The sequence below is a fragment of the Pagrus major genome, chromosome 9 (assembly GCF_040436345.1).
Source record: "Pagrus major chromosome 9, Pma_NU_1.0".
Lineage (NCBI taxonomy): Eukaryota > Metazoa > Chordata > Actinopteri > Spariformes > Sparidae > Pagrus > Pagrus major.
Genome location: NC_133223.1, coordinates 13,817,087 through 13,829,777, shown reverse-complemented (window position 1 = coordinate 13,829,777; position 12,691 = coordinate 13,817,087). Strand labels below are relative to the sequence as shown.

The 12,691-nt window shown below is 40.9% G+C and overlaps 2 protein-coding genes across 2 annotated transcripts in view; one reads left to right on the top strand and one right to left on the bottom strand.

The window, feature by feature from the left end:
• st6gal2a (ST6 beta-galactosamide alpha-2,6-sialyltranferase 2a) overlaps window positions 1–12,670 on the top strand; it is a 60,974-nt gene extending 48,304 nt beyond the window's left edge. Inside the window, exon 7 of the mRNA XM_073474189.1 lies at window positions 8,371–12,670. Coding sequence (XP_073330290.1) covers window positions 8,371–8,618 — 248 coding nt within the window. The 3' untranslated portion in view covers window positions 8,619–12,670. The remainder of the gene's footprint in view (window positions 1–8,370) is intronic.
• Window positions 3,177–12,691, bottom strand: part of tmtops2b (teleost multiple tissue opsin 2b) — a 36,169-nt gene continuing 26,654 nt past the window's right edge. The window contains exon 4 of the mRNA XM_073474190.1: window positions 3,177–4,564. Coding sequence (XP_073330291.1) covers window positions 4,349–4,564 — 216 coding nt within the window. The 3' untranslated portion in view covers window positions 3,177–4,348. The remainder of the gene's footprint in view (window positions 4,565–12,691) is intronic.

Genomic DNA, 12,691 nt, shown 5'->3' with positions numbered 1-12,691 from the left:
AGGGCAACATGAGTCTTTTGATTCCTGTCATGTTACTTACATGTTAGGCTGCATATTAGGTAAATGAGCGACCCGCTATCCAACACTAATGGTCACCTGTAGTTTAATACAGCAATAATGAAGGTTGTGACAATAATGAATGTGTTATATGGAGTGGGAAAACTAAACAAATGTCTCACATACCCCTTATCTGATGTACAGTCCTTACTGGAGGTCAGCCTGAACAACAGACCACAGATAAGAGCAGCTCATCTGGGAGCCAGGCCCTTGAGTCATGCCACTGCTTTTTGAGTGAAAACAGTCCCTCTAATTTGCCAATTTAAAGGGGCACTATGTAGTTTTGGAGACGAAATTCAAATCAGATTTTTAATATTTAGAATATTAAGGAGGTAATAATACAAAAAATGTAATATATTTATAAAATTAAAAAACATTGTATATTTTTTCCATAACTGAATAAACAAGCTGTTTATATTTGGTGGACCCTGCCACCTTTCTAGCTTTAAACAGTGTTCTGGGGACCTTTATTATACTCTGAGAACAAAGTAAAACAGTATGAAATTGTGTTGTCCTTTTAAGGTCAGTTTGTTTTTCAGATAATTCAGTCATGAAAACAAAGAGTTTGTTAATTCGGTTCGTTCAGGCATAAAATTCATTTAGGATCCATGATCAGCCTCATTATATAGAAAAAAATATTTCAAATGATTGCTGCTTTGATAGCCATTTGTGTTTATTACTCAACCTTTGGCTACAACTGAATGCTGTCAATAAGCTTCATTATTAAGCTCAACTTTTGTGACTTATTAATGTTAAAATACCCTCTGCAGTGGATCAAACCATTGTGAGGCAGAGGGCGGGAGTCACAAACATTTGAGATTTAAAAACATACCCTTTTAAATCATATTTTCCTCAAGATGGGGGGTTATGTAATCATAGATATTTTCTTTTTACGCCGCTAAAAGCAAACACAACCCCTCTCTCTGTTAGATGCGTGTTATTTGAGACTGTCTTTCCTGTCCTCTCCAAAAGAATTTGTGTCTTTGTCACCCATTGCAGGATAACAAAGTAGTGCAGATGTGCCTGCTTTTCTCAGAGATACACACGACTTTTTGCTACATTCATCCGGCCGACCCTTCTGTACAAAACGATTTAGTGCAAGCATGGGTTGTTGACTCTAGCTTCTATTTGAAGACCATGGCAACGTGTTAAATGGATCGTGCTCTGTAATTTCTTTTGTCTTTTTGAAAAAGTGCAGTCATTAGGGCGACAAGAGGGAGGAGATGTGCTGTGCAGATGGTATTTTTCTATTTCTGGCACTACTACAAATCAAGCTTTTTTTGCCAAAACACAATCATTTGACTTAACAGAAAGTAAAACGTGACAATCTTTATGCCACATTTATGCAGATGTGAAGTTAATGGTACAATGCTACCATTATTAGAAAAATCTTTTATCTCCTGTATTTAGTGAATAACACAGCTCTTCTTTCAATATGCTGCTCACAGTTTAATTGACCTGTCAAATCTTACACAATGTGCTCTGCCCTTTTTGAGCATCACTGAAAAGACGGACCGGTGTTGCACGTTCATTAGAAACAGGTTAGAAATCCATCGTGGCACATCAGAGCCTATTGAGTTTATTTTGTTTTTATTCTCTCAAGAACCTCCAGCTTAAAATACAGCCAGGCATTGATTTTTCTTCCACAGCTATAATATTTATTAAAACAATTAAAACCAACAATAAAATACAATGAATTGCCTGTCCCGTAGAGTCACTTAAGGGTTAACATCCACTCACAGCTGACTCACAAGTCAGCTTCCAGAACCTCATCATTAGAGTCTCATTAACCACCCCGCAGTGAGGTCAGCCAAGCAACCACATCTTGAGCAAGTCCAGTCTGCATTGAACATGCTTGACATCTCCATGATGCTCCGAGAGCTTTACATTTCAGCAGTTTGTGTCCCCAGTATGTGTATTCAAATGGTGATATTGCATCCTATGGACGAGTTGACTCTTTTATGAATTCCCCAAAATAGCTCCATGAGTGTGTTGCATCACAGCCGTATCACACTGTATGTCTTATAGTTGAACATCACAGCCTTTATCATCTCAGACTGGCCTCTCCCCTCTTGCCATGGCAATCTAAACAGGCGAAATATGAGCCATTTTTCCTTGTGCTCCCCGTCCTTCAACCTGTTATGCCCATAATCTTCATCGCTGTCACTCAGGCCAAATGCTTCGTGATGGAAGCCTCCCATGGCCTCCACCCTCTGTGAAATGGGTGACCGGTCACTCTGAGAAAGGGCAGGGCAATTGTAAGCCATTGTCTTTGTGATGATGCACGAAGGAATATGCATCAAAATCATGCAATAACACAAGATAACCATATCAAAAGAGGGGACACTAACACAGAAATAAAAATAGATAAAATAAAGGCTGACCATGCATACAAACTATAACATTTTGAGTATATGTACAGGTTGGGAGTTGAATTTAGGATGGTGTGAGAACTTTTAGGATTCTGCAACATTTACAATCGGAGCAGCACACAGGCTGGAGAAAGGAGGAAAGATGGAAGTTAAATGATGAACACAACAATCCACTTAGACGCTGACTGAAGGAGCACAAATATGATTGACTAGCCTAGACATTAACAGCAGCACAATGACAAACCTACTGAACAGCAACAGAGAATAGGCACTAGGTTTTGGTTTTGTAGAAAAGATGGATAACAAAGAAGACCGAATCTGTTTTTTTTTTTTTTAGCATAAATTACATTTGAAAGAGAAAGCCATCATTGTTTGTTTTTGTGATCACATTGTAAGGAAATAGAAATGCATTGTAAAATGAATTGAATGAAGTTAGTGTGCACATTGATTTGAAAAGCTCTCCGAAGAACAAATAAGCACAAAATTGTCAAAACTTCTACATATTTGTAAAGATCATTAACCTTGATTTCGGGCCTCCAAGATAACAGTGACATGAATGTCCCTTAAACCTTTTAATACCAACTATTACTCTTTCCTGAACATATACACACGTAAAACAAGGGATGAGTACACTATATGACCAAAAGTAGACACCCTGATACTGCTTTTCATAGTCTGTGCTCTTTAGTTCCAATGAAAGGAATCCCCATGGTATAACACACAATAATATTTTAGACAATAGTTTTCTTCTAACTTTGTCGCAATAGTTTTGGGAAAATCATTACCTGTTTCAACATTAAAGCAACATTGTGTAGAAATTGGCATTTTGTGTGATTTGGCATCCCCCACATGTTCCGAGTGCAGCACCACTGTTTGTCAGACGTAATGTAGGTGCAAACTACAAACAAAACTCATTATGTCATAATGATATGTGTTGAAAACTTTTATGTTGAAGCAAACATGTATGTCACGCTGTGGTCCTACCCTCTCACTGAAGTTACACAGTGCAGAAACAAGTGACACAGACACCTTCACCCTGTTACAAGACACTGTACCATCAACATGATTCTGAAGCTGTCACAGGCTGGCCACACTGAATGCCTGAGCAGCGCGTATGCATGGCGTTACGTCCTGCTTTTCATTTCGGCATCCATTTTAACAGGTTAGAGCAGCCAGACTGGCGGTGGAGCGAGTGTCAAGCGAGGCTGCAGCGTCAGTTCGTCTAGAGATTCTAGATGAAGCGCAGATCCCAGAGAGTCTAGCCTATTTTTACCTCGACATGTGCGCGGTTATCTGCAGAAATAGACCTGAAAACAACCTGTAGACAGCCAAGGTGAAAAAGTTACATAATGCTGCTTTAACATTCTCCTGTACACGAAGCAAGTTTCCAGAGTTTGGTGTAGAAGAACTTGATGGGCCTGCTGAGAGCCCTAACTTCAACCCATCAAACACCTTTTGATGTGAAGCTGACTGCGAGCCAGGCCTTATCTCCTAACATCAGTGCCTGGACTCATACTGGCGAAATGGGAGCAAATCTCTGCAGCCTGTTCTCAAATCTTGTTGAAGGGCTTTCCGGAAAAGTGGAGGTTGTTATGGCAGCATTTCAATGCCCACGGGTTTAAGATTGAGATTTCGACAATCACACATGGGTGTGATGTTCAGGTGTCTGTAAACTTTTAGCCATATAGTATATGTAAAACCTGTGTTTCTCCAGACATTTAGTACTTTTGTGCCTTGTACATATCAAAACAAATATAAAATACCTAAACTCAATGGACTCACAAAAAGATTCCTCTCTGTACAAACACAAGCTCACACATTAAGTACATTTACTTTCTAAATGCATCATGCTTTAGTCCACATTCAATGGTAGTTGAAGCTGAGCCATTGCGGTTTCATCAGGTCTGTGATATTCAGGCTCAGGTGGTGACCTCGGGTGGGGTTGTGTGCTTGGTGGCCGGGGTGCTGCAGCACTGTTCAAGAGCGTTGGTGGAGATCTGGGCGGTGCAGGCCACCGTGTTGCTGTAGACTCTGCGGTTCAGCTGAATTACCGTGGTCTTGGAGGGCATCGAGGTGTGGCAGTTGTCCGCTGACCAGTGATCGCAGTGAAACAGGATCAGGAAACACCTGTAGAACTGAGAAAGACATGGAAAGAGAGTTGAGGTGGACTGACCTTTGTTTGACCCTCTCAGAGAGACTTGTAGTACAGGTACGTCCGTCAGAGTTTGACTGGGCAGAAATCATGCCTTAGTGCACTTCTGTGTCCTGACAGCCAACCGGCGGTGCCACTTGAGAGAAGATGATCCCATAACGGCTTTTCACTGGCAGAGAAGGTGGCGTCTAATTGGCTAGTTTGACCTTTAGTGGTCATTTAACACATTAGTTGGAAAGGTCTGAGTGCAGCTCTCTGAAATGTAAGCGCTTACTCTTTGCACTTTAATGTGTGTTTGCTGAATGCTGCAAAGCAGTGAGTCATGATGTCATTTTGTTTCTCTTTTGTCATTATTCTTTTGGACAACTCAAGACAAGTATTTGGACATGAATGGATTGATGGGATCATTAAAGAGACAAATGCAGTGATAAATACTGTATAATGGTAATAATTTTGGAAAGCAGGGTAAAAATTGTGGAAATAAAAGGCCAACTTATGAAGAAGTGAAGTTAACTTAGAGGTACATGCGCCAATTTGAGTGCAATTTCACTTTGTTATGGCAAGTTTTTCCTCACTCGAATTGAGGGTCTAAGGACAGAGGATGTCGTTCACTGTACAGTTTGTAAAGCCCACTGAGGCAATGTGATTGTGATTTTGGGCTATATATATATAAAATTTATTTGATTTTGACCCTTTGTGATTTTATCTACAACTGATGTGTATGAGAAAATTAGTTGTATAGTGGTGGAAAGTGGCGATGGTCAAACAATACAGGGCCAATTAGCTTACAATCTATAGAAAAATGCTGCAACATGCTTACACAGTCCGTAGGAAGGATATTGCTTGATTATTTGTGGTGACTGTAATCATGCTGGAGAGCAACAATAGATAGGGGAGAGCGTTAACAATCAGAATAACAATCATCGAAGAGAAAGTGATAGAAATAAGCCACAATGTACAAAGCAAAGTGACTGAAAAACAACCAAAGGTAACAAAATGTACGCAGCTGCAGAATGCTCTGTGTTGGCAACATATCACAGTCTGTCAAAGACACCAGGCAGAGCATGCTGAGCAGGCAAACTCACTGTTTTCATATATAATGTATTCAGTTCTATTTTAATCTTTATCTAAAGGGAGTTTTGCTGAGCATGCATGCTCTTTTTCAGCACTACTGAACTTCACATGGGCACTTAAAATCACGTGTGCACCTGTGAAGTCATTTTGACACTGGAGATATAATGAGAAAAAATCTTTTCCAAAAGGAGAGCGTGATGATGCTGAGGAAGACTATTACATCTTTCCCTAATCAGATTTGCCCAGCTGAGAGTTCATTTTAGTATTAGTGCATTTTATGGACTGGTAAGGTAAACACAAAGCTACAGCCAGCAGTTAAATAACTTAGCTTAGCATGAAGCCTGGAATCAGCTAGTCTGTCTAACAAAATTTGCCTACCAGCCACTCTAAAGCTCATTAATTTCTTAGTCTTGACATCACAGTGAGAACTCACTACACCTTGCTAAGAGATACACTCCTCCTAATCTGTTAATGAAGGTTCTCGGTCATCCAGGTCATGGCAACATCCTAGGCAACTGGACTTGTTTCAGTTTCTTGAAGACGTTTCACTTCTCATCCAAGAGGCTTCTTCAGTTCTAACTAACTGGAGGGGAGTTGCAGGCTTTTAAACCCTGTGTGGGAGTGTCCTTACATAGTCGTTTAGGCCACGTGTGAGTCGTTGACCCAACCGGCCTTCATGTGGGTCACTAAGGCTAGGTAAGCCCAGGTGTGAATGGTTGTTAAGCTGTCTGGGGAGTGAACTCAGTACTGCAGTGTAGGTGGGTGATAAGTTGTGTCACACGCCACCTCCTCTGTTCAAAGATGGTCATTCCAGCTTTCCAGGATTGTTTTACTCCTCTTTCAAACCATCTGTCTTCTCTGGCCAAGATGTGAACATTGACCTGAGGAGTTGGCTCTCCTGTGTTGTGCCATTTGTTTATGGAGGGGTTGTTATGTTTCCCCCTGTGTACAAATGTGTGCAATCCTGGCTGTATTGAACAGCATAAACTGCATTACTCTGCTTATGCCTCAGTGTTTTGTCCTTACGGTGGACAATTTTCTGCCTCAGTGTGTTGCTGGGTTTGAAGTGAACCGGCATACAATGTTTATTGAAGATCCTTCTGAGTTTCTCAGATGTTCCAGCGAAATAGGGAATGACAATGTTGTTACGCTTTTCTGTCTCTTCCTCTCTGTCTGCTCTGGATCTTTTAGAGGTTTTGACAAAGGCCCAGTTTGGGTATCAACAGGTATTAAGTGCTCCCCTGATGTGCTTCTGTTCCTTCTCCTTCCCCTCTGTCTTTGTGGGCACGGTCTCAGCCCGATGATTAAGGGTTCTGATAACTCCCAGCTTGTGTTCCAGTAAGTGATGAGAGTCGAACAGCAAGTACCCTAACCCATCGGAGGGTCTTCAATAAACATCATATCCTGGATCACTTAAAACCCAGCAACACACCGAGGCAGAAACTTGTCCACCCTAGCAACAAAACTACCAGGCATAAGCAGAGTAATGTAGTTTATGCTGTTCAATGCAGCCAGGACTGCACAGATATGTACATTGGGGAGAAAAAACAACCTCTCCCTAAGCGAATGTCAAACTTAAGACTCTGCTGCCCACATTCATCTGAAGGAGAAAAATCATTCCTTTGAGGTTAAAATGTAAACATCTTGGCCAGGGAAGACAGATGGTTTGAAAGAGGAGTAAAATAATCCATCTTTATCAACCTGGAACGACCGTCTTTGAACAGAGGAGGTGGCCTAAGACATTACTTATCACCCACCTACAATGCTGTACTGAGTTCTCTCCCCAGACAGCTTAACAACCATTCACACCTGGGCTCACCTAGCCCTTACCACTCCAGTTAGTTAGAACTGAAGAAGCCTCTTGGATGAGAGGTGAAACGTCTTCAAGAAACTGAAACAAGTTCAATTGCCTACAATACAGCACTTAGAATTCCTCCTAACCCTTTCTTGAACTGCAACTCCTTGTTTACGCACTTCAGTTTTTGTATGGATTTAACAGACATGATAGAACGTGTTATTAAATGAACTTTAGATGTGCTGGTAGGTGGTTTTTGTTACCTTAAGACGGAGCCAGGCTAGCAGTTTTCCCCTGCTTCCTGGCTTTAGCTTCTTTTTGAACGGGCTGTGGTTTTACTGGCCAACTTTCAGATGTGAATGTGTCTAACTGTTTGAATGAGACCAGAGACAGAGAGCACTGATCTCCACGGAAAACACTGGTCCTGAAACGCCTCGTCAGTACTCCCACCTTTAATGCTGTGACTTTGTGACATCACACTATGTCACCATGTCACACATTTGCATAATTTAGGCCTAGAAACTACTTCGGCATGTAAGAATTAGTTTAGAACAGCTTCTCTGTTGTTGTTAGTAGTGCTGGGTCAGACGTGCATGAGCTGACCAATCAGAGGAGACTGGGTATTCAGGAAGGGGGACCTTAAAGAGACAGGAGCTAAAACAGAGCAGGGAATACAGAGCTGTAGCAATGGGCAGTGTGAGAAAACTGACAGGGTTTTTTTTTAGCATTAAAGCATGTAAACATGTTCTAGTAGTAACCCAAAATATAATTATGAACCTGAAAATGAGCATATGTCTCATTTAAAAGGCTTAATAATGTACTTCCTTAAAAAAATGTCCTAGTCTGGTTTGCAGTCAATCAGGAAATATTTTTAAATAGGAAAACCTCAACTTCTCTCTCTCTGTCTGTTGTCATTACAGGCATCCTCCTGATGATGGCGCTGTGCGAGCAGGTGCATGTGTACGAGTACATTCCCTCCATGAGGCAGACGGACCTGTGCCACTACCATGAGCGTTACTATGACGCCGCCTGTACACTGGGTGCCTACCATCCCCTCCTGTATGAGAAGAGCCTGATCCAGCGGATCAACACGGGGCCCGAGAGTGACCTGCGGAGGAAGGGACGGGTCACTCTTCCAGGCTTCAGCACCGTCAACTGTGACATCTGAGATATGAAAACCTGAACCTCTGAGCCCGAACATACACATACACTCTGGCCTTTTTCTGGCTGACTACAAGGGAGAGATGCAATAAAGCCACTGGAGACAAGGAGCCTGGAGATTAGAACATAAGCCATAGCCCTCTGGCGAGGGATCAACGTGGGGGCTTCTGAAAGAACTTGTCTTCATTAAGATGGTTTACTCGACCAGAGACTGGCAAGAAGAGTCTCCAAGACGGAGCTGAAAAAGACGTTTCTCTCTGCTTTAGCTGAGCCACGTTAGCTGTGGAGCTGACTAGGGTAGCAACAGATCAGTGTTTTTAGATAGACAAGTGAATTTTCAATAACTGGGTGTGTTTCCATGGTGTAAACTCTGTGTTTTTTCAATAGTATGGGTGGTTCTCTACTTAAAGGAAATGCCACTGTTTTGAACGGTGGATACTTGTGATTTTTTTTTTCTTCTTTTTTACCGGTCCAAAGGGTTGTGATTAAGCAAAGAAAGTCATCCACGCTGAATGTCATAAATGCGACATACACTCACGAACATATGACTGTACATTTCATCGCTCTGCAGCAGGCGTTCTTGTTTGACATTCCTCTGATATCCTCTCGAAGTTTTGTTTCGTGTCGTCACGAGGGGTTTATTTTACACGACTGATGTTGTCAAGCTTAGTACTAAATTACTCTCTTGTGCATGCAAACTTGCCAGCTCACCACCACAGTTTCTCACTCCTCATTCACACATTGAGGGTGATTCCTCAATCCGGGTCGAAGCTCTCAGTTAACAGCCCACAGGACAGAAGACACTGGTTGTCCTTTTTAGATTCATCCTAGCTATAGTAACATTTTTTCTGTAAAAAAAAAAATAAAATAAAAAAAAAAATCAAGTTTATGGGGCCAAAATGGATCTTGAGAACAAACCGGTGCTCAGAACAGCCGTGACCCTGTGCCTAGTGGTTGACTGAACACTTCCCTCGGGTTGCCTTGTCACTGTTCAGAAACATGCAGTACTTACTGTGGCAGGACTGCAGTAACATGGAGTTTAATTGCCGTGAGAGCTTGATTTTGCTGAAGTGAGCTGCATCAGGGGGATTCTTAGCTCTGCACTCAGCAATCACCAGCCCCTGTTTTTTGATAGTTCACTCTTTTTATTGAATGTAATTTTACCACTGCGTGTAATGGCCAAACCCTCCCTGGAGCTAACCACTGCAGTATGGTCTGCGTATGTGCAGGGTTCTGTCTTTGTCACGTAACGGCATGAAGCTCATTTCCTACAACTATAAATGTCTCATACATCCCGAATCCTCTCATATTGGTATGTACGTGTCCGCAGCTCAGAGTAGAGACGATTATAAAAGAGGAATTTGAACCTGTAATATCATCAGATTTGGTTTGTATCCGGGCAGGATGATTATTATTATTATGCTTGCAGTCAGTCAGTGCCACATCTGCAGCAGGCTCGAGAGGTATTAGCTCAGCGTGGAGCGAGGAGGAGGGTTGGTTGTGATTTTGCTACAGAGACATTCAGTTGGAAAAATCTTGCCTATAACAGATTTTTATCGCTAAGTGTGCTATTCTACAAAATGTTCTCGTGCCATTGGTTGTGGTTCGTATTAAGATGTGAATTCTTGTCAAAGGAATGTTTCTTTGAATAGTCTGTGTGTTAAAGTAGATGGCTCTGTAGTGATAGTTCGTAGATGATTCTGGGGCTAAGCAGTACTCGTTGTTGTGTAGGGCTGGGTATCATCCAAAATTTGTGAGTACTGCTACAAACATGAACTGTGATGATACCAAAATAACACATTTTCTTTTTCTACAAAAAATGTTTTTATACCTGATCTAAGGAAAGAAATGAGCATTTGGTGCAAATTTTCAATACTTGATGAGCAGGGTGGGCGATATACTGGATGAAAAATCTTCATTATCATATTTTATATTGCAAGATTGATGTATTGTGTAATCATGAAAGAGGATCACTGTAAAGAAAGAAAAAAGTTCTGACTTATTTATCACAATCCAGACTTTTTTATCGGACTTTTACCCCCCCCCCCCCCCCCCCCAAAAAAAAAAAAAAATAATTCATGGCCAAAATCCACGGAAGAAAATTGCCAATCATTTTGATAATAGATTTATCGTTTAACTCATTTTTCGAACAGAAATGTCACATATTTAGCTGGTTCCAGCTCATTAAATGTAAAGATTTACTGCTTTTCTTTGTTGTTTATAACAGTAAATGAAGAGTCTTTTGGTTATGGACATTCTGAAGAGGGCTCTGGGTAATTGTGATGAGCATTTTTCATTTTTTTTTTTATAGACCTAACGATGAATTGGCTTATTGTGAAAATAATCAGAAGATTAATCTAAAATGACAGTAATGGTTAGTTGCAGCCCTACTGTCATGATATAGTAAGTCTAATAACACCACAGAGTTCAGTTGAATTAATACCTTGAATTAACAAAACAGAACATATTAACCTTCATAAAGGATTTATAGTCGGGCTCCTGCATTAGACTGCATTACATTTAGCTAGATGAAGCTAATGAACTGGCAAATGAGTGCATGTATAATGAAATGACCACATGAGAAGGACTAATTCAGTGAATTACATACATGAAAAAAGTATTTCATCACATTGATGCAAAATCCTGTAACTCTAATATTGCCATGAAGCAGTTCTCCTCACTGATGTGTAGCTGCCTTGGCAGAAATTGTACGGAAATTTCTCTTGACAGTTGACAAATGGTCTCCCAGTATGTAAACATATATGGTTGTATCGCCCAGCCCCGCTTGATGGTTTTGAAAAATGGAACACCTTTTGTTCCGAAAATGCAAAAGGTAGTGAGGTTTGATACCCAGCCCTTCAGGTGATCATTGAGGAAGTCATTAGAAGACTGATGGAACAAAGGAAAGAGGTAAAAGAAAGAGACTGTTAGAGGACTAAAACAGATGTTTAAAAAAACCGTCTGAAGAGAAACCCCTTTTTGAAGCTTAAGGAGATTCACACATTCATTTTGAATAATGCAGGTTCTCAGCTCTGCTGTAGGTTTTCTCTGTTGAGACAAATGTTTTACTGCTTGTGATTGTAACACACTGAAGGTGCAAAAACCCTGAACATATTGTACATGTATATTTCTGATAACTCTGATTTCATTTCCAATGCACAGAGCATGCAAATCAGGATCAGGGCTAAGAGTCTTAAACTGTCTGTGCTGTACTGTGCTGCAAGTAGACACCATTGTCATTAATGTCGTGACAGGCAACTGTGCTCTGAGATTTTGAATTTTTTTTTTTTTCTTGAGTGGTGTTTTGCAGATTTTAGTGCATGCTTGTGGACAGGGAAATGACATCCAGCTGCGGTGCAGCTATAGGTAGTTCCCTGGGAGCACTTGATTAAGTGCAATGCCTTTTGGCAACTTCATTGTCGCATATTAATATTGTGCCAAATTCCATTTTTAGTAATGTGTCAGCAGGGAGGGGTGGGTTGAGCGTGGGATGAGGACTCGAGAGTAATAGCAGGACATCTAAGGTGCTATTACTTTTCCCTGGAATGCTTCAAGTGAAATATATTAAAATTTGTAATCTTCCTCCTTTTAAGACAACAATTTTTATTGCCAGTATTAAACACAGAACGTTGTGCTGAAACTTAAAACGTATGTGAGATGAGAGAACATATTTGCGGACACTGTTTATTACATTTTGCCCTCTCAGCCTCCCCACTCTTAACTCGAGGCCTGTTTTTCATGTCTTGTTTTTACTCAGTACTGTGGGAGTTTCTACACCACACTGCCTCTAAAGGATTGTCCAACATTTCAGTTTTACATTTCCCTCCTGCAGTTTCCTGCAGTGTTCCTGGAGAGAGGAAGAGAAAAAGAAGCATCCGTGACTGACTGAATACGTGCGTTTCACTTTCAACAGCCTTAGGGTGTTCTTCTTGACTTTGATTTGTCAGTGAATTCTCTTCTTCTTACACTTGAATTGATATTTAAATAGACCATTTGTATGATTTCAGCTGTTGTAATTTGTCTTTTTTTACCGTGTAAATAAAGCTGTTGTATATGTCAGATTGTCCACGTCTTTGAGTC